General features: G+C 40.7%; 1 protein-coding gene across 3 annotated transcripts in view; it reads right to left on the reverse strand.

The window, feature by feature from the left end:
- Window positions 1-8455: 8455 nt before the first annotated feature.
- The window catches only part of TRMT11 (tRNA methyltransferase 11 homolog), a 39109-nt gene continuing 24448 nt past the window's right edge, over window positions 8456-23116 (reverse strand). For all 3 annotated transcript variants that reach the window (XM_084889651.1, XM_084889652.1, XM_084889653.1), the window contains exons 12-13: window positions 22006-22126; window positions 8456-8742 (exon numbers count right to left, since the gene is read on the reverse strand). In XM_084889651.1, the coding sequence (XP_084745777.1) occupies window positions 8611-8742; window positions 22006-22126 (253 nt within the window). In that variant the 3' untranslated portion in view covers window positions 8456-8610. The remainder of the gene's footprint in view (window positions 8743-22005; window positions 22127-23116) is intronic.

Below are 23116 nucleotides of genomic sequence, written 5' to 3' on the forward strand. Positions count from 1 at the left end.
TATTCAGTCCCTGACAGTCAATCATTGTCTCTTAAACAAGAAATAAACCTACAGATGGCATCAGCATAGGGTTCTTTTGATAAAACTGCACCCGAGTTCATGGGCCAGAGGACACGGGTCCTTCAGTCTCTATTTGACCCCACACAAGACTCAAGAGGGCTGACCCAGGTCTCTATCTGCACTAGACACAGGCTTTCCGGGGCCAGGTGCAGGGACACACAAGTGAAAGCCCGCCTTATCTCCACTCCTTGCGTCCTATCTTCTATAGATAAACAAGGGCTCCAGCCCCAGATTATCAGGCCAGTTCCCCTGCACACGTGCACAGTTCCCGGGACATCAGAGTCTGCATTCCAATCCCAAGTTCAACTTCCTCTGAAGTCTGTGGCAAGCTTTGCCTCGGGGAGGAAATGGTATCAATCCTGAAGTAATAGCCCTTCAGCAGTCTTTATTTTCTCCCAAATCACACATTTTTTCAAAGTAGCCTTGCCCACATCTCTTTTAGGTTGAAAACCACTCTACAAACCAGAAAGGAATCTAGCAGCCCCGGAAATAAGCCTCAGCTGACCCCAACAGCGGCAGCTACAAAAGGAGTTGCATTCTTTGCTTAGTTAAGCATCTAAGAGAGGCCACCTCTTCCCTTAGGTGATGGGAGAACTCAAGAGAGGATTTGAAAACTGACAGGAAATAAGTCTACCTTTTGTCCTTCCCTGTTGGGCCCACTGGCCTCTCCATATCTCTTCACTGGAAGCAAATAGAAGAGTTTCTTGGGCAAATCCTGGACAAGTCAACTGCTTCCTATGAAAGGACATGACTGATGGGTTTCGCTTTAGACTTTGGGCTTTCTCTTCCCTTATAGAACAATTTTTCAAAATGCATTCAAACAAATCATCTCAATAGAGTCTCAGTCCAAGGGAGCTAGCTAAGGCAACATTATTATTATTATTATTATTATTATTATTATTATTATTATGTCAACAATGAGAAATAGATGGATTAAAGCTGTCCTGATAGGGCTGGGATAAACCCCCTAGCTCCTAGTTCTCTGTTCTTGCCATGCTCCACATGGGTGTTGCAGTTACGGCTGTCCTATGTTGTTGGCTATTGAGCTAAGCCATCAGTGAGCAGGGCTGGGAGCTGAATGGCTGAGGGACCCACTGGGAGGAAAAGAGAGGGAGAGGGGAACTTCTTTTTTTTTTTTTTTAAATATATTTTATTGATTTTTTACAGAGAGGAAGGGAGAGGGATAGAGAGCTAGAAACATCGATGAGAGAGAAACATCGATCAGCTGCCTCCTGCACCCCCCCTACCGGGGATGTGCCTGCAACCAAGGTACATGCCCTTGCCCAGAATCAAACCCTGGACCTTTCAGTCCGCAGGCTGACGCTCTATCCACTGAGCCAAACCGGTCTTGGCAAGAGAGGGGAACTTCTTATTGGGTATAGCTTTTCAGATTGTTTTGAATTTTAAACTGTGTAAATGTATTGCCTCTTCACAAAACTTTAATTTAAAAAAATTATATAACTGTAGAACTTTCTAGAACACTGAGAAAGCATGGAAAAGCTGGCTGTAGAACTTTACAGGAGCAAATATGAGCATGTAAAGACAATGGTTAAAACATGAAAAGAAATATATATACACTAAATGAGAAAAATATCCAATGCTTTACGATTGAATATATCCTTCCAGCCACCCTATCTTCTCTCCCCCCCCCCCCCCCCCGCACCCCCATTCCCAACCTCCCTGGTCCCTCACCCAGAGAATAGTATATGGGAAGTGGTACAGTCTTGTTTTTGTTTGGTATTTTTGCTTGTCTTTTTTTTTTTTTTTTTTTTTTTTTTTTTTAAGTACTAGAGTGTGGGACTCAGAGTAAATATGATGTTTTAATAATTTAGTAAATATTAGCTTAACCCAAGACTATGTATAGCTTTTTAGCCTAAGAAACACACCTTTTATCATCTTTGTGTCCCAAGTGTTTGGTTTCAAGCACATGTCAAGGCTGAGGCAGCAGCCAGTTGGGAATGACAGAGAAGGGACCAGAGAGAAAAGGATGACAAACAAGGGCTTGGGGGATTTCCATCCTGCCCTCCCTCTCATTCTCACTGGCAGGTTTTTATAAGAATATAATGGCCCAGCCAGCATGGCTCAGTGGTTGTGTCTCCATATATGAACGAGGAAATCATGGTTCAATTCCCGGTTAGGGCACATGCCCAGGTTGCAGCTCCATCCCTGGTGTGGAGTATGCAGGAGGCAGCCAATCAATGAGTCTGTCTCATATTAATGTTTCTACCTCTCTATCCTTCTCCCTTCCTCTCTTAAAACAATCTATATATGCTAATTAGACTGGAAAGCCGAAAGACCTTCCGGATGAAGCCAGGCTAAGAGGGTCGAGTCCCTTGAACGAATTTCATGCATCGAGCCTATAGTAAACATATAAATAGATAGATAGATAGATAGATAGATAGATAGATAGATAGATAGATTAAATGACTAAAAGTAATAATAATAAGGGTAGATGTCCTTGGTTGGCTGCTTCAATGAGCTGAGAAAGAGAATTGCTGGGGCTTCTGAGCCGTTTTCCTTCAGGGAACACTCTGGGATGTTAGAGGACAGAACAATGGGCGCCAAGGAAAAGTTCTGAAATAAGCAGCAGTGTTTGAATCATGAACTGTTTTTTTTTTTTTTTTTTTTTTTTTTTATGACAGATTCCTTGAGGGCTGATCAGAAAAATGTCCTTTCTGTGTGTTGCTAGGATTTCAAAACCATGACACTTCAACAGCTCGTCTGTCTTGGGCAGAGAGGCAGCTCCCAGAGACAGGGCCCGTGATTGTCCTCGGAGCCGAGGACACACACTAGCTGGCAGCCCACCACCTTGATTTTCATCAGCTCGCTCTTCCGCAGGCCTCCCCCGTCAGCACGGCGTGAGGAGCACCATCAATAAAAGGCATCTCCCTCCCCGCAGGAGGCCAACGCGAGACTGTTTCTTGGCTCCGGAGCAAGGATCTGTCAGCCAGGGTCTGACACGGTGGGACTGGGAACCTAACAGGGCTTAGATGAAGAGACCGAGGCTTCGAGGTGACACTTCAGGCAGCCTTACGTATGTAGCTCGTCCAACGCAGAGGTCATTACCTGAGTCCCAGAACCAAGGGAGAAATAGCCCCTGGAGCAGTGGCAAAGCCACAGACCTACTACAGGAAGGACCCCTTTGTCAGGGACGTCAGGGCACCGTTTTATAAGAAGCTAAAACTTCCCGAAGAGCCTGACATCATCATAAGAGTGAGCATCACAGGAGGGAGGTTCCGCCAGGATCACGTCCAGACTGGGTAGCAAGCAGGAAAATCCTTTCTGGCCTGGCCCTCATCTCTGCTCCAGCTTCATTTCCTCCCTTCATCCAACAACACATTGAGTGGCGCTCCAGGCACGGGAACTACTTGAATTGTTGTGCAAATCTGCTTTTCTGGATGCTGATCCTTGTGCTGGGATCCCCCTCCCTCCTCACCATCTGCATCACCTGGCAACTTCCATTCCTTCAGGAGTCTGCTTAGATCATGCCACCTCTCAGAAGTTTCCCTGGCCCCAGCCTTCACCCAGCACTATATTTCCAAATGTGGATTTTATGATTATTCAGGTTCCATGAGACCAACAGGCCAGAAGACAATTGCCATTGGAAAAGGTAGTTTGCTCCTTGCAGTTCCAAGAGAAGAGGGCATGCTGAGTCGCGCAGGGCCCCCAGAGTGTCAGGAGGCAGAGGGAAGGAGAGAAACATGTGGACAACATTCTTTGTTGGGGTCTGATGGAAAGGAACAAGTAAGGCTGGGTCAGCAGGTTTGGGATGGGCTAGAGCAGTGGTCAGCAAACTGTGGCTCACGAGCCACATGTGGCTCACGAGCCACGGTTTGCTACTGTTGACTAATGAGTTTGCTGACCACTGGGATAGGGGCTTAATCACAAGGAACAACAACAGCCTGTAATTATTGGAATCAAAGGTCTAGGTCAGTGGTCGGCAAACTCATTAATCAACAGAGTGACAAACCGCGTCTCGAGAGCCACAGTTTGCCGACCACTGGTAGTGTGAATAGTTTCAGTGGGATCTGGGATGCAGGGTTGCTCCCTAGTTGCCCTGCGGGGATCAGACAGGGGAATAGGGGCCCAGAAGCTAAAGCCAGAGAGAGGGTGGTGGCACCTGTGGGCTCTGGACCACACAGTTTGCATATAGGAAACCTACCCTTGCAGATGAGTCTTTTACCACTTCTAGGAATCGGCTGACCCTGGAAGAAGCTGTCTCTCCAGAGTCAGCAAGGTCCCAAATGTCAAAATACAAGAAACACCTGGTAATACCCCCACCATATTAGAAGTGGCTGTGTGCTCCTTGTATACTTACTCTGGCTTTACCCTGTGGAAAGACTGACCATTAATTTAACCGACTACTTACATCTTTTTAATTTCCAAGAGAAAGAGGGAAAGAGAGATAGAAACATCAATGATGAGAATCACTGGTCCGCTGCCTCCTGCACACCCCATACTGGGGATCCAGCCCTCAACCCACACACGTGTCCTGACTGGGAATCAAACCGTGACCTCCTGGTTCATAAGTCGATGCTCAACCACTGAGTAACACCAGCTGGGCTTATTATTTACCTTTTTGTTTAACACCATCCCCAGCCTCCAGATTGACTATAAGCTCAGAGAACAGGGCTGTGTTGTTTTCATTGCTGATAATGGCAACCAGGTACACAGAGATGCACTCGACAGGCTTACGGGCGTGGCACTTGGTTCTGATACACTCGGCGCCATCATCTGTAGGATCGAGTCTCCTGGACCACTTACAGCTGGTGGAAACGGGTCATGTCTTCACCGGGAGCCTTCTTCATCACACAGCACCAGCATGCCCTTCTTTCTTGGGGAACCCACTCAGCATTGTTAAATTTCCTTTCCTGGGGTTCAGAAAGCCAGGCTGGAGGCCAAAAGTATGGTTATTTTCATGCTGGGACCGGTTTGGCTCAGTGGATAGAGCGTCGGCCTGCGGACTGAAAGGTCCCAGGTTCAATTTCGGGCAAGGGCATGTACCTTGGTTGTGGGCACATCCCCAGTATGCGGTGTGCAAGAGGCAGCTGACTGATGATTCTCATCGATGTTTCTAACTCTCTATCCCTCTCTCTTCCTCTCTGTGAAAAATCAATAAAATATATTAAAAAAAAAAAAAGTATGGTTTTTTTCAGGTTCCTGATCTGCTTCACCAAAACTAAGAAAACAAGCTGACAAAGGCGACATAAAAGAATAGACATTCATTCATTTATTTTGCTCCAAAAGATAAGACTATATGTAGAACTCTCAAGGGACCTCAGGACATTATCTGACGGGATTTCTCTGTGATGCTGTCAACCAGTCAGTCTAATGCAAATGATTTGGAGCCTCAGAAAAGGATTTTGCCTGGCCCACAGCTGGAAAGAGGTTTTGTCATGTACTCTGCCAAATGCATAGGATATTTAAAAGGGGGGTGGGGAAAATTGAGATTTTTGGCTCAACATTTTTTAATAAATGAAAAAAGCAAACGAAACCCCAATTTAATTACAAATTTCCCCATATTCTTGCCTACCCGTAATTTTTATGTCTCTGCCCAAAAGCTATTATGTAGTTACTTAAATAAGAGAAAGGAAAGAAAGCATTTTTAATTTTAAAGGATAAGGAGAAGAGAGAAAAAGTTCTCTGAGTGTTTCTTTTTCCACGTCTTGAGTGTAAGATGTGGTGGCCTGTGGGTTTCTTTAGCAGGTTTTTCGTAGAGGCATTAACGACAGCTTATTGGTTTAAGTCAATCTCCATGGTGTGTTACAAGGATACATACAACAAATGGAGCACACCCACCTACTTCAGTCAGAGGCCCATCAGCCTATAGCCAGAGTTACTCTCTGTAGCTCCAAGTAGCTCAAAAGTAATTTCATCTCGTTAGTAATTGAAGTATAAATTTCATGTAATAAAAATGTGTAATGCCTGACTCAATCTCATGAGCAGTAGGTTGTGCCAAGTATCTTTGCTAAACACACATATTGTGAAGCAGAGAAATTCGACCGAATGAACCTCAGAGATGTACAGTGTGTCTTAATTCAGTAGTTATTTGTCCCATGCAGAGACCTCTGCTCCCCACCTACGCAGTCACTGTCCAGCTTTGGTCTTGCATACTCAACAAGCTGCTATGCAGTTCTCTGTGGCCATTCCATAGATGCCTCATGTTCAGGATGTCCAACCCTAAACAAATCTTTTTCCCACCATTCTATTTGTTTGTGTCATGCCATCCACCCAGTCACCCCATTGGAGCCTCAGACATCATCCCATACTCCTCCTTCGTCCCTGTTCCCAATTACCAGAACCTGCTTATCCTCTAAATATTCTCCAATCAGTCTCTACCACCACTGCTCTGGTTGTCACTCTGACATCGCTAACCTTCTGACTAGCATTTTAGCTGGTGATAGACCGAGCCCGATAATATCACATTCCCACTGAAGTTCCCAGATAGCTCTTGATGCCCTAAACCTAGTCATAACCCTAACTCTAGTCCTAATCCTAATCCTAAACTGGTGCTCTAACCCTAGCCCCAGCCTAACCCAAAGGCTTGGGTTACAATTAGCGAGATGGTTGAGGCACAGCCTCTCTGCAGAGGAGCACAGAGATGGCCCCACCAGGAAGATGCTGGTAAAGAGGGTGAAGGCTGTAACTGTTTTTTGAGGGGGCGCAGGACTGGGGTCAGCTGAGCCTGGCCTGGGGGATCTGGAACCCACCTGGTGGGCAGACTCCATGCTGACCTCCAGAAGATCCGGGGTGGTGCCCTAGAAAGTGGGTTTTAGACACCTACCCAGGTGGTTTTGAGGTAGGTGAGGAGGATGTCACCGGGAATCATGGAAAACACTGGAACCTGGGAAGGCTGGAGCAGCTGGGAGAGGCGCCAGGTCGCCTCCACCAGGAATGTGGGTGAATGTTGACTCAGGCCAAGGGAGGATGGGACCTGAGAAGTGAGGTAGACTGTCCTAACCCTAGCCCTAACCCTCTTAACTCTAACCCTAGCCCTAACCCTAACCCTAACCCTACCTCTTAACCCTAACCCTAGCACTAGCCCTAGCCCTAACCCGAGACTTACCTCTAGTCCTAGCCCTAACCCTAACACTAGCTCTAACTCTAAACCTAACCTTGTGCCCTAACCTTAAACCTACCTCAAACCCTAACCCTCTGTCCTCTACCCAAAGCCCAAAGCAGCAGCCCACATGACTCAGTCTCCTCCTCCTCTCCCCTGACAGCCTAGCCCTCAAGGTTCTGATGAAGACGGAAAGGATTCCCTAGGCTCTGAGAAGGACAATCTGCCTCACCTCACGGGTCCCAGCCTCTCTGTGACCTGCTCCTCACCTACCTCAAAACTATCTGGGTAGGTGTTTAAAATGCATTTTCTAGGGCATCACAACCGATCTTCTGGAGGTGAGCATGGAGCCAACCCACCAGGTGGGGACCAGATCCCACAGGCCAGGCTCAGCTAGTTTTAGGATTAGGGCTAGTGTTAAGGTGAGGGCTAAGGTTAAGGTTAGGATTGGGGTTAGGGCTAGGCTTAGGGCACAAGGTTAGGGTTAGGGTTAGGGTTAGGGCTAGAGAAAAGGTAGGGTTAGGGTTAAGATTAGGGATAGGTCTAGAGTTAGGTTTAGGGTTAGTGTTACAGTTAGGGGTAGGGTTAAGTTTAGGGCTATGTTTAGAGTTAAGGTGATTTCAGTATGCATCCAAGGACCCAGAGGCTAAACCTAACCCTAACTCAAGCCCTAGCCCTAATCTTAACCTAATCTTAGAGTTAAAGTTAAGATTAGGGTTAGGGTTAGGTCCTTACTGAAATCACCTGGAGATTTAAGGTAAGGGTTATAGTTAGGGCTTTCTAATGCCTTTAATACAGTTCCTCATGTTGTGGTGATCCTTAGCCCTGATCCTAACCTTGTACCCTAATTCTAACCCTAGGTCAAAGTTTAGGATTGCAGGAGAAAATCCAAGGTATGAAGGAGCTTCAGATGTGGACAGGCCTCAAGTTTATAAGCTTTTTAGGTTGTCAGGTGCTAGCTGTTCTCATCATCACTATACCACTGTTATGAACTACTTGTCTGGCACTGATTAAAAAAATTTCATTTCCTTCATTCCCTTAAAAGCACTGAATACTACAATTTTAGAAATCCTCAGTAAGGTTTATTAGTGGCAATGTAAATCAATTACAATAAAAAAACACAATTAACTCTAATGACTAAACTCTCAACCACTATTAACTGCCTATAATACAGTCTGAAATAACTGTTTAAAAAAGTCAACAATAGCAGTTTCCGTTGTAAATTAATTACCAAAAATATAACTGTTTTTAATTTCCATAATACTTGAAAGTACAAATATAAATTAAATAAGGTTCAAAAGACCACATACAACAAAATAGTCCATAAAACGAGGCTGATTTTAAAAGAATTGTTCAATTTACTTTGTAGCATTTTGTTATATAAAATTATTTAGAACAGTGCATGTTTTCTGTATCACACATGAAAGTTCACATCCAGATGTCCTTTTTATGAAATCCTTAGTCTTTCTTCACTGTCAAAATCTTAATTTTCACTCCTGGCTAGATTTTTCTTCCTTGGCAGTTCTTTTCGTTATCCCGCTGAAATACTTCTCCCGGAAGGAATTATGGCCTTGGTACGGCAGAAACTGATCGCTTAGCAGATGTGAATACTGGTCCTGGTTCTGGTTGGTTGGTAAATACAAAAAATAAAGAGTCTGAGTTAATTTCTTTAGTTAGTTTGTAACCAAAGCAGTCATTTACTGTAAGCAGAATCTCCCTCTGTGGTGCATATCTGTGTTCCTATTGTGTTTTTTTTATTACCTGAATGAAAAACATATCACCCACTTTATACTTGCTTGGATATACAGTGTTTTCACCTACTTTGCCTCATTTGATCCACATAACCCTCTCTGCACAGAGACCAGAGAGAACAAAGAGCCATCCCAGGCAACATAAGTTGAGCTAATGACATGCATCTTCTGGTTCCTAGCTCAGCACAAAATGAAATCTTCTATAACTACAAAAATTATCAAACAAGGAAGGGTCTACTCCAACAACATCTAACAACAAATTACTGCATTTGTATAATGTCATACAGATAAATCAAACTGTTTGCGGGTACATCTATATTCAGTTAACAAACTATACCTGGTATCTTCCTGAACTACTCTTCGAAGAAATATCTTCACTTGGTTATATTTAAAAGTCTCTCCCTCATTCTCCACCTCATCAGTAAAATCAGAAACCTGGGCCAAATCCCTGTCCCTTTTCTTCTCACATTCAGTCTTCTCTTTTCCTTTTTCTTTTGTTAATGCTCACCTGAGAATATTTTTCCCATTGATTTTCAGAGAGAGAGTGGAAGGGAGGAATAGGAAGAGAAAGAAACATCAATGGAAGAGAGACACATCGATTGGTTGCCTCCTGCACATGCCCCAAATGGGGCCAGGAACGAACCTGCAACCCAAGTAACATGCCCTAGACTAGGAATTGAACCCGAAACCCTTTGGAATGCAGCTGACCACTGAGCACACTAGACAGGATTCATTCAGTCCATCTTAAACCCTTAGACTCTGCATCCTAAGTCTTCACCATAACTCCAGTTCTGTAGTTTAAGCCTTCCCAACCTTTCCTTTTTGTTTGTTTGTTTGTTTGTTTTTCCAAAATGGTCAGTGGCACTGTCTTCCATGCTCCTGCTCCAGTCTATTCCTCATATTGAGACCAAATGCGAACCTAATACACCAGCATTTCTGGCTAAAATCCAAATGGGTTTAAACCTTCCCCAATTCTGAGGCTTCCCTTATTGTTTGGGAGGTAGATTCAATTGCACATCAGGTGGCTGAATGTCCTCCCACTTTCCTCTCCTGTACAAGAGGGGTCAGCACACTGCCGAGCAATGAAGCCCGCCCCTTGCTCTGCCCTTCTGTATTCATCTCCCTGTGACTCCCCCAGGCTATGCAAAATCACCTCTACAGGAAATCCTGAGGACTGTCCTGGAGCTGCAGTAATGAGGAGGGTAAGACAGGACAGAAATGTGCGACTAGAGCAGCCGCAGGCTTAGAAGGCAGAGGCATGAAGGACAGGCTGGGAACTGACTCGGGCTCAGCTGCTTGCATGCCTGGCCGGCCAAAGCTGCCAATTATGCAGCTCACCTGAGGAGGCAGAAGGCAAAAGTTGAAGCACAGTGAAGACAGGCTGCCTCTTGGACCAAAGAGATCGCTTAACAAAACAGCTTGCCTTTGACCAGGAGGATATAAATGGGGCAAACTGATAAAAAAAAAAAAAAGAACAGAGAGTTATGAAGATTAGAGTCAAAGACAGGGAATAAACAGAAGAAGCATGGAAAACCCAAACGTAATTTTTAAAGCATGTGCTAATTAATGGCTATCTAGACAACATGTAGGAACTACCTATGACATTCTTTGTCTGAATAGCTTAGATTCAAGAATCCCTCAGAATAAAGTAAAAGCAAAGCCCCTACTACCAAATACCCTAATAGAACAAGGGTTGAGTTCTTTGGGGATCCAGTGGCAGAGAAACACACACTACTGGGAAAGTTGGAAAGACTAGCAACCTTAAAAATGCATCCTCGGGTAGGCAATGGAGGGGGGACCTCTTTTCTGTCCCAGGGAGTAGAGAAAAATCCCATGAGATATATGCTGAAAGATTCTTTCTGCAAGACTGACTGCCCCTGGATATAAAATAAGTCATTATAACAAAAACTACTGGATAACCCAGTATCTCCAAATCCCCTATGTATGTAGCCAGGGGTCTGGCAAGAGCCATTCTATTAGTACTTAGCAGCGTAAGTCCTGCTCCCAGGTAAGCCAGACACTCTAGGGACTTTGGGTACCATTTTCATCCAAATGGCAAGTCCTGGCTCCTAAAATGTTCTACATGAAACATCCAGTATATTTATAGGCTAACACATCATCACATATATTCATGCCAATATCATACACCTATGGACAACAAACATTTCAAATATAACCTGGCCTATAGGAAATACACTATTTGCAACACTCAGAATTTAGGTTACCTCAATGCCAAAGAAGTGGCACACTTTTTTTTTTCTCTCTCATCCTATCTTTAGTTCAGTTCACCAGGGCTCACACTTGAGAGATGATAGTCAACTGCACATATTTTTCACCACCTTCTCATGCCGCTTCTCTGAATTCCCTGCCCATCTCAAACAAGAATATCTGCAGATTTTTTTTTTTCCAGCTCACTATCTCAAAGGCCAAAGTGTTTACTTAAAAGGACAAGAGTATCCTCAGGCAACATAACCCTTGATGTCTCCACTGACTAAGCTCATCCCAGTGCCAGTCCCGGTGTTTAGCTTCTGGTCTTCCTAACACTTCCAAATCTGTCTCTCAGTGTATCTCTGTGTCATAATCCTTGAGTTCTACCGATTTTTAATAAACAAGAAATACTTCATGAAAAATAAAAACACAGAGAGAATTGGGAAATGCCAAAAAAAAAAAAAGAAAAGAAAACTCTGGCACTGAAAAATTACAGACCACCTTTCTCAAATTTCATTAACTACTGGTTAAATTTTGGAGCACAGTAGGAGTTAAAGAGATGTGGATAAAATATTAAGGTTGTTGATTACACTGTCTATTATTTATCTTTTTATAACCAGAAATTGAGTGTTTCTATAGGAAAGTCTGTGCTTGCTACAGATGGCTTCCTAATAGAAATATACAGCTTTCAGACCTATCACTTAACTTTGTAAGTCAAACAGCAATTGTAAATATAACAAGAAATATATAAGTTCTGAGTCAAGAAAGCAGTAAGTATATATTTACAACTATGTGTTTTATATGAAGCCACTATTAAATTTTCTGCATCTTTTCGCAGCGGGTTATCATCTAAATTTTTCAGCTAAGGAAAGGGAGACTAAAGGAGTTTAAATAATCTGCCACTGGTCACACAGCTAGCTGAGTAGCACTGGCAGAACTGTAGCCTAAATGAGACTTCAGAGCTTATACTTTTCCCAACACTTTTCTTTTTCTTTTTTTAGTAGAAATTACATCAAAACCATGGTTAAAGAGTTAGCTTCCCACATGGTAGACTAGTGAGTAGTTCAAAATGGAGTTTGACATGTAGAGGACATTCCTCACTGAACAGCAACATTATGGTAGCACATATTTCAGATCTACACTTTCAGACAGAACCCCTTTAACCACTGTCCCACCCAGCCAATTTCCTGTCCTATCAGTACTGCTAATTCTAAACATAAACCACTCGAGGAATTTTAACACACTTGCCAAAGAAACCAAAGCCTTACAAATTGTAGTATACTTGTATGTGTACGCTGCCCTCTGCTGGCAGAAGCAGATAGGATTTCCTGCTGTGAATAAAGATAGCTGGAAACAGAGCTGACCATTCCTAAGACAGGAGCTTTCCCTCTCTGTATGAGTCCAGACTACTGTAAACATCTAGTCACTAGTTATAGAGAACCAGCATGACCAGGAAGGCTGCTTTTCTCCAGCGAGCATCAGCATTCCATTTTTAAAAGAATGATGTGGAAATACACGTTACATATTCACCTTGGTGACTCTAAAGTATAAAATTGTCATCTATGTCCAACCTAGAATTACGAAGTATTCTCTAAAATAAGAAAGAGTACATAAACTAGACCTTACTCAAGCTATTCCTTAATTATTTTTGCAACTAACCCTACATCAGAATTGGGGATCACAAAAACCAAAATAAGACATTAAGCACTTTAGCCACTTATTACTTAAAAATTGAAAGGGAAACAAATTCTCAAAAAAGAAACTATATGTGGCTGTAGTAACATTTGAAATTGACACTTTAAATGAAACTAATGACAATGGATTATACTATGAGATAAGTATGTAAGAGTGTTTCCCAAATGGAGTGTCATAGATCACTCAAGAAGACTACATTGAGAACTCCACTTCAGTAAAGCAATCCTTCCAATCACTGCCTTCTCCCAGAAATTTGCCATTCTTTGTTATCATCATCTCCTTGAATAGAGGAAAGGTTTTAGGATTTTCCACAGTATGGTGATTCAGCTGCATTCTGGTTTGCTTCTCATGAGAAATGAGGTTTAGGTACCACAGGATTAGAATGTTTTGTAATGCTGATTTCTATATATATATATATATATATATATATATATATATATATATATAATTGATTTCAGAGAGGGAGAGGGGGAGAGAGATAGAAACATCAAAGATGAGAGAGAATCATTGATCAGTTGCCTCCTGCATGCCCCCCACTGGGGATTGGGCCCGCAACCCGGGCATGTGCCCTTGAATGGAATTGAAACTGGGACCCTTCAGTCCACAGACTGATGCTCTATCCATTGAGCCAAACCGGCTAAAGCTGTAATACTGATTTTTGAAGAGTGCTGTCAGAATAATAAAATTCAGTACATTTTCAAACAGAAAATTTTATCTAGCTATAACTATCTGTTCCCACACTTACTTCAAATGGGTAGTTTAAATACTGTTAATTTTGATTGTTATTTTATTCAGGAAAGGCCCAAAATAATCAGTGAACAGTTACTATTCATTTCCTAAACATTTACTGAGAGGTGGGCAAAACAGTCCAGGTCTGTGAGTTGAGAGCTTATATACTAGTGGGAGACAAACGTTCAACAATGTACCCCCAAATATATACTTGCAAATTGTGATTAAACAGTGAGACGAAAGGGCACTATCCTACATAATAAAAGGGTGACATGCAAATTGACCCTAATGGCGGAAAGACTAGAACGACAGGTTGCTATGATGCACACTGACCACCAGGGGGCAGATGCTCAATGCAAGAGCTGCTCCCTGGTGGTCAGTGCACTTCCACAGGGGGAGCGCTGCTCAGCCAGAAGCCAGCACATGGCTGGCCAGCGCAGCAGTGATGGCAGGAGCCTCTCCCACCTCTGCAGCAGCGCTAAGGATGTCCAACTAACAGCCTAGGCCTCACTCCCAGCAGGCCTAGGCCATTAGTGGGACATCCCCCGAGGGCGCTCCCGGGCTGCCAGAGGGATTTCTGACTGTCAGCCTAGGCCTGATCCCCCGTGGAGCAGGCCTAAGCCAGCAAGTGGACATCCCACAAAGGGTCCCTGATGGCAAGAGGGTGTAGGCCGGGTGAAGGACCCCCCCCCACCCCAGTGCACAAATTATTGTGCACTGGGCCTCTAGTCCTATATAATAAAAGGGTAAAATATACAAATAGACCAATCAGCAGAACAACCGAACAACCAAAGCACAATATGCTAATGATATGCTAAGGCTGCTCAACAGCTTGCTATGACATACACTGACCACCAGGGGGCCAAATTTTTCTTATTTTTCATAGCATCTTTTCCAAAATTTCACCTGCCTGGAAGACCTTCTGTTAATAATCATTTACTCACTCCCAGCAAAATCTTACCTCCATTTTACAGGGGGGAAAAAAAAAAAAAAAAGGAGTCATCAGGTGATCAGGTGTGAATCTCCTCTCCTTCCCTTGCTGCCACGCCATCCTCAACCTCAAGCTGGATCGCTTGCTTACCTCTATGGCCTCCTCCTCACCCCAGACCCCACTCACATTCTGACTAAAGTCAAAATGCTCTCTCGTGTTTCTTTACAGCCAGGAGTTACTTTTACATAATTCCCCTAAACTTCGGTGAAAATACTTAAGGATAATCATCAGTTTAACTAAAATTACTGTTTAAAAACAAGAGATTTTCCCTAGAAAGGTGTCACTTTGGGGATGAAGAAGAAAACCAAATGGCTTCTACATTAACTATAGGTCAGGTTTAAATTGTCCTGTTACTTACTGACAGTTCCCGATAATGAGATAATGATTTCTTCTACCTCACTAGTCCTGACCTTAAGTCATTCATATTCTCACAGTGACAGTGGTTTATATAGAACAGCGGTTTCATTGCAAACACTTGAATACAAATGGCTTAGGAAACTTATTCCATGATATGTGAAAACCAGTGATGCTGTCATCACAGTCAAAGCCACCAAACAGGCAATGCTCATCGAATTGTGTCAGGAGAGACTTTGGATTCATGAAAAATTAAAGCTATGATAGCTAGTCTTAAATAAGGTCAGAGAAAGAAGGTGAAGAGATGGAAGAGAAAAACAGTGCGTAGCTTTTCTTTCTTGTAATCAGCAGAGAGCGAAATGAAATGTAAGTGACAGTGCTGAATATAATGGACCTCAGTTCAGCTTCAGGGTAATTACCCACGTCCTGCTTTTGTTTAAAAATCCTGCTCCCCTTATCAAAGCTTCCCACTGTTCTACATCTGGTACTGGACAGTAGCTATAGAAACCACTTGTGCTGAAGTTATACAACTATAAACAGCACTCGGCCATTTCCAAACCAAGGACAAGGAGGTCAGAAGTCTGGCGTCTAATACTATTAAGAGAAACCTCTAGCACTATGCTTAATGGGAACAAGGTAAGGCTGAAAATCTTCATCCCAAAATTAGGTATTTACACATGATTTGTACCTTTTAAAAAATGCCATTACTCTTCAAGGTATTAAATTACTTAAAAGTCTACTAAAATATTTTTATATTAAAATCTTCCTATCTAGAGTTCTGAAAATGAGTTGACATTTAACAACTGAACTTTGACATCTGGCACTCAGCACATAATTTCTTTCTAACTGTAAAAAGAACATCATGGAGAGTTATGTTATCATGATGAACTAGAACATGAGTATTTTCTACATGCTCTCCTCTAAAATCTGTACCTTAATAAAACTCAAAACTTAAAACCTCAATTATTAAAAGAATACAGGTTCAACACACCAGAAGAAAATGTAATGAAAACTTACTACTTATTATATTTAACATTTAGTTTAAATTAAGAAGAACTGTAATGACCCTAACTAAGAAGCAAAAGATGAGTAATAGGCATAAACATGTGCAGGCACACATACACATACTCTCTTGCTTTAATTTGGAAACTTTATCTCCTAGGCAACTTTTTAAAACTGTCACAATTCCTTAAAAAATTAATAAAACACACATACATTTATATAAAGAGCAAAAACAAGCAAAATTATTTTGCTGAGGGATGAATTCAGTAGTGAAAATATTACAAAGGAAAACAAGAAGGTGATAACCATAATCGTCAGATTAGTAGTTACACCTGCTAGGAGAAGCGTTCATAATCAGAAATAGCCACAACAGGGGGTGCTTCTAGGGCACTGCATGACTCAGTAATCTTGACCATGGTGGTGGTTACATAGATGTTCACTTTATAAATAACTGTTCATCGAACTGCATACTTACATTGTGGACAAAAAAATACGAATTAAAAATCTCAGAGTTGCCTTCTTGGTGGGTTGTGGAAAGGGAAGAAGACACAAGTTCATGTTTGAATTTGAAGAGCACTAGAAAGATCATGCTAAGTTAAATGATATGATAAATAAGAAAAAAATAAAAGTAGAAATTTTGTCAGATGAGAATTATAAAGGAAGCTCCAGGGGATTATGCTAATTGAACACATAAACTTCCATTTATCTAAACCAGTCATACCTTGGACTCTGAGACTGTACTTTATATTTTGCAACTGACATCTACCTAAGATTCTACAACTTCAGTATATTAAAGGCTATTTTACTGTCAAGCTTGAAAATATGAGCATTAGAGCTGGAACATAAAAACAGGTGCTCTGCCTTGAGGGAACAGCTTTGCTCCAAGCTTTATCCAAATAAAGAGTCATAACCAAAGAGCACCATAAGTGGCACCAGAGATCTTAAATAATTGCCTTCCTGGAGGGAGGGGACAGACTTGCTTCTTCTTGATTTGCCAGAATAACTTAAAACTATTACAAGACCATTAACTTAACAAAAAATCTAGTTTGTTTGGCAAGATTATTTAGTTGCAAAAGTATTAAAAAAAAAAAAAAAAGTAAAAATGATAATCTGCTAAAATTTAAATTCAAGGAAAAGCACCTTTAACAGCAAAGCAATTCATTCAGAAGTAGGTGGCATGATCCCTAAAACTGAATTCTGCAACACAATATGCAGCATCACCAAGACCCTGCTTTTATAAGCCTTTCTCAAACATCTCAGTATATGGTTTATAGATAATGCAAGGACTTTCCTTCTGACCTGTTTTGCAAAATGAATTATAGAAAGGTCCTCTCTCTCATACACATATAAACACACACACACACACACACACACACACACACACACACACACCTTCATACTTTGATGATAATAAATATGGTACTGTATTAAGACCTAGACTAAGTTCATATCCAATTACCAATGTTCTTAGTTATCTTATTTTCTTACTGATAAATGAAGTAGCGTCTATTTCCTACTAGCATGCTGTATGATTAAAATACGTCATACCTAATCTCTAATCTTTCATAGCTCTAATCATAAGGAAATTGTCCATCATCCTACAATGGACAGGCAAAAAACAAAAATGTTTCAGCAAAAACGACAACCAGAAGGAAACACCTTTAATTCAAACAGCTGCTAAAGAAAAAACAACTACTGACAGTAATTCCACTAGTAAGAAAGAATAATGCATAATGGAATCAGGAACTGGCATTATTTCAGCAAAACACCAGTTTATGATTAGCAATATAACTTTACTACAATTCTACTGTATAAACTGCCTATCACAAAGACAAATTTCTTCCACTTCAAGCCATCAATAAGTCACTGACTCAAAACTAGTGACCTCAGTGTCTCTTCTCTCCCTTCCTCATTTAAAACATGCTATAATGCTAATTGTTCTTTCTCTCTCCACAGCTTCAAAATCTTTCAGTCCTTTAGTCAAAGCCCTCAGTTTTGGCCACCTTGTATTATGATTAACGAAGAATTCATCGCTTCATGTTACTAGACACTTTCATTCAGTTCAAAATAAAAAAAATGCATTAATTTTCATCACCTGCCACTATGATCGTCCACTACTCTTTATTTTAAACTAGAGGCCCAGTGCATGAAATTCATGCACTGGGAGGGTCCCTAGCGGCTGCTGGCCAGGTACTCCCTTCCTTCCCCCAGACACTTGCTGCTGCAGGGGCCTCCCTCCCTTCCCTCGGCTGGCCCTGCCCCTTGGTCGAACTCCAAGACAACCTCCTGGTCAAGAGGACAATCTGCATACTATGCTTTTATTATACAGGGTAAGCGGAACTACTCTGGCTAGTTATAAAAAATAATGACAACTAATCTACACAATATTATAACACTAATCTAAATTAATGTCCATCTAATACCTAGAATAAAACTTACCAACACTTTAGTCCTTCTCAAAATAACTATGAGTATAAGCTAGCAAGTCAGGTAAACAAGCCACTCAAAATAACTATGAGTATAAGCTAGCAAGTCAGGTAAACAAGGCCTACTTAATGCAATGACAATTTTAAATAAATTTTTATACTTAAACAAGTACTATAGGGTGTAATAGTGGCACAGATGTATAAAAAAAAAAAGACTTCAAGGAAGTCTTGAAAATGGCTACTATGGGACCTTTTTCATCTGTCCAAGTATACTGGTAGAAAAGGTTGAGAGAGTATTGTTTTAAGTGACTTTCCCTGGAAACGTAACTATTACTCTCATATTCCAATCTGTTGTGCAAAACTCTGGAGATCAGCATTTCTTTCCTATGATTTTCATAAGAGAAAAATACTCTATAGGAGTAACCACTCTGACCAAAATATATATAGCAGCATCAGCTACATGTTATATCAACAGGAGAAATGAGTCCTGGTAAAACAAATCACATTCTACCATGGTCCCATGAGTGATGAGGAAAGACTATCTTTAAAAGAAACTAGTAATATGCCCCTCAAGAATATCTGCCTTTTAACTTGGCATATTCTAAAGCTAGAAATGTGTTTTGGTAAAGAGGCGACATGATGCCTAATAAAGGATACAGAATTTCAAGTGCAAAGAAGAGTTTTGGTCTCAACTCAGCCACTTCCTAGTCTCTAAAATGTACAAAATTATAAGGTCAATGGATCTAAAAGCTTTGTAAACAACAAAGCATTATTAAAGTGTTATTTATCATTCACCTAGCTTTCAGGCTATATAAACATGGAATACTGACCAAAAAACTAGCTTTTCTTACCAGGCATCTTCAAAATTTCAACATGGTTGGCAAGAATGTTCTTCTTTACTACTACTGTTCAATAAATCTAAAAACTATTGCTAATAACCTAAAGATGCAAAATTTTATGAAAAATCCACATTCTTTAGACAGTTCTTGCATTTATTTACATTTTAAAGGGGGGAAAGGAAGAATACTTTATAACAACCTAACAAGTGGGCCAAAAGTTATACTGAAGTTAAACCTAACAAGTGACAAATCAAAAATGAAGAGATACGTATACAAAAGTGTAAAAATCTAAAATTAATAGTCTTCCGTTGCCAAAATCAACAACACTGAACAAGTCCAAGAATAATTTGTTAGACGCATGTGAGAACTGTTTGACAATTTCATGTCATCACTTGCATTATAAAGGACTGGGATCTTACCACAATTATAAACACTTCTCGCCATACAAACAGAAGGTAGAAATGAAGTAATTAATCGAAAACCAAACATGATGAATTTAACAAGACAGTATTTTAAAGTTATAGTAAATCCCATACTAGTTAAATTTGATCTTATAAAGACATCTCAAAAATTACTTAAGCATTAGTCTTTATCCTTTAAAAAAAAATTTTAAAAGAAAAATGATAAAAAGCAACCAAACGAAAATTAATATTGCTATTAATGCTTTAAAAATATCTAAGGTGAGTGCCCTAATCATTTTCATGCAGAAGAAAAATTCTCAGAAGCATCCTTATATCATTCTCTAGTTCTTCTTCTCAGAATCAAATTAATTTGCTTAGAAAAGTATTATAGCCGAAACTGGTTTGGCTCAATGAATAGAGCGTCGGCTTGGGGACTGAAAGGTCCCGGGTTCGATTCCGGTCAAGGGCATGTACCTTGGTTGCGGGCATATCCCCAGTGGGAGGTGTGCAAGAGGCAGCTGATCGATGACTCTCTCTCATTGATGTTTCTAACTCTCTATCTCTCTCCCTTCCTCTCTGTATAAAATCAATAAAATATATTTAAAAAAAAAAAAAAAAAAAAAGAAAAGTATTATAAACCTGGAAAAAATACTAAACTTTCTTAAATTAAACTCAAGAGAATGAAAATGTGAAATTGTCCACAATTAAAATAGAAATGAAATAAAACCAGAAGAAAAAAGAGGCATTATAAATGATACCACAGAAATACGAAGATTGTGAGAGACTACGGTAAACAATTGTACAACAACAAACTGGGCAATATAGTAGAAATAAATAAATTCCTGGAAACCTAGGACCTTCTAAGATTGAGTCATGAAGAAAAGAGAAAATCTGAATAGGCAGATTACTATTAAGAAGATTAAATAGGTAATAAAAAACCTCCCAACAAAAGTCCAGTACCAGAATGGTAATGTGTAGGGAGTCCTACGCTTGGGGAGAATATCACTGCATTCACAATGCCTTCTTCCACTCCGTCTTTCTCCCAAAATGTTTATGTAAGTTAAAACTTGCTTTCACCAAATACCAGTGATGAACAAGACATCCAAAAGAATAAATGTTAAGAGGAGAAAGTGGAAGGAGCCAGGCATTGCTGTTAATTGTGCTTGGCAACCAACTTTCTTCCTTGTATCTATTTAAAAAATTATAGTAATCTTGAACAATTCACTTCTCTCCAGGACTTGCTTTCCTCATCTGCAAGATGAAAGCATGGACTAGAGAGAGAGTCCCTAAGATTCCTTTCAAGGCTGACAATCATTCAAAGAAGAATTAAACTCAAAGGTCAGCATTACCCTGATATCAAAACTAGACAAAGATATCACAAGGAAAAACCCTATGTCAGATTCAGGGTTAATATACAAAATATATAAAGTGCACATACAATTCATTAGCAAAAAAAAGGAAAAAAAGAAAAATCTGATTAAAAAATGGAAGAGGATCTAAATAAAAATTTTTCCAAAGAAAACAGATAGATAGTCAACAGGAACATGAAAAGATGCCCACATCGCTAAATTCTAAGGCAGTAACATTCTATTCTTTTCTGTTCACTCTATAGACCCAAAGCAAAGATGAGGCTTGCCCAAGTTTCTAGTAAATTCAGGAGGGCTTCTGTTGTCAAGCCAGGTTAAGTACAGTCCAAAGAGCATTCTTTGCATTTAGTCAAGCTCCATTATAAGGCGTTACTCATATCAATTCAGTTCTGATCTAAGACAGACAGATGTTTTGTTCTTTCTTCTCAAGCATCAGTGTGTTGTGAGGGAAGGAGAGAAGGAGGAAAGGAGAAAGAAGATCTGGGCCCTAAAAGACTACTTTCTCCCTTATGTAGAGTGATATTTCCTCTTCAGGATAGTCTACAATCAAGTAGGTTATGCTTCTGGAGAAAAATGGTAACCAGCAGTTTGCTAATTAAATGAGAGTTATATTAAGAGCGCTGTTTTATAACCAAGTTAGCAACAGGATGCCAAATAAAGTCTGAGAAGTTAAGGTCAACTTTAATTCTGTGCTTCTATTCAATTTCTATATCCTACTTCAACCCTCTAACCCAGGAGTGGGGAACTGCCAAGAGCCATTTGAATATGTGACATCATTCACAGGCCACATACAATTATCAACTTAAAAACTGACCTGCTATATTTGGTTAATCTAACTAACTCACCCCTAATGCTTTGGCAGAGCTTGACCAAATGATTTTCCCGGACCTTATATGGCCCACCGCCCAGATGTTCCCCACCCCTGCTAACCCCACCAAAGGCTACATACCTCTTCACCTTTTGACTTTTCCTGAATTCACTGATAATTTTTTTTTCTGAATTCATCAATAATTTTTTTTTTTAATTAAGGACTAACATTTCCAAACTCCATTAGAGGAAAACTAAAAAAAATCAACTTGTGATCCTTCCAGAATTTATGCCAGAAGTATTAGGATAACTTACCTCAAATTTCTTCACCTTTTCCATTGTTATCAAGCGCCTTGCTGTGTGACTAGAAAGCTTCTGCTCACAGTTGCTAATAAGTTTCAGGCAAGGATGCCAGGGTACCATCTCTTCCGTGTATCTGAAGGAGGAACAGCTGACGGTTACAAACACTTCACATGTACACCCATACAGGACAGTCACTGGGGTTACCCAGTGTGTGTGAGAGCCCCTCCCACTACAGTGATGTGGTGCCATTTTATTTCATATACACTGCTCACATAACCCATAAACAATCTAGGTATTTTAATATTACCACATCTGAGAAAAGTAGTTTGTTTTACCCGTAGAATGGGAATAAGAGAATAGAAGTATGTTTCATTGAAGAGTTACAAGAAATTAAACCACAAAAATACAAGACGATAACTACTCTACCCTAAAGGATCCAACAAGAACACCTAAAACAGACAAATACATCGACAACTTGACATTCATGAGACTGCTTCATCAGGAGATTTATAATTTCCTAAAGTATAAGGTCCCCTACGGCATAACTTTCCCTAAAAAATTTTGCCCTTGCAGAATTTTAATGGCATTCTGGGACCTCCATGAACTTTGTAAAAATGTCAGGATGAAGTTATTTATAAGATAATTCAAATAGGCTATCACTAAACTAAACACTAGCTTAACCATGAAATAAAACTGAGCAGTAGTAACTGCCACTGAGCCATGTGAATGGAGGTGACGACACCTAGAAAACAGGACAGTCAGGCTGCAGGAGTTCAGAACCTGACATCGGACAGGTTATTGGTATCAATATTGGCAGAAAAAGCAGGTGACAGACGTGAGGAAAACAGCCATAGAGCAGAATGCAGAAGAACAATGGGAGAAGGGGTTCACTAGGTGTGGGTACCGTTAATGACAGTGATGGCGTTTTTACCTTTCCTTCGTAAATCTTTATATATTTATCTCTGGAAACACTCATCAATGGGGACATTTAGAGCTCTGATCCCAAAGGGGGAAGAAGCTGACTGCACTTCACCTAAAGGACTGGCCTCTCAGCTGGCCTGTCCTAACGCATCACCGTCTTCGCCACCCTCCACTCTGACCTCTCTAGGTCTCTCTGACCTTC

The sequence above is a fragment of the Pipistrellus hanaki genome, assembly GCF_964339955.1.
Source record: "Pipistrellus hanaki genome assembly, chromosome: 7".
Taxonomy (NCBI): Eukaryota; Metazoa; Chordata; class Mammalia; order Chiroptera; family Vespertilionidae; genus Pipistrellus; species Pipistrellus hanaki.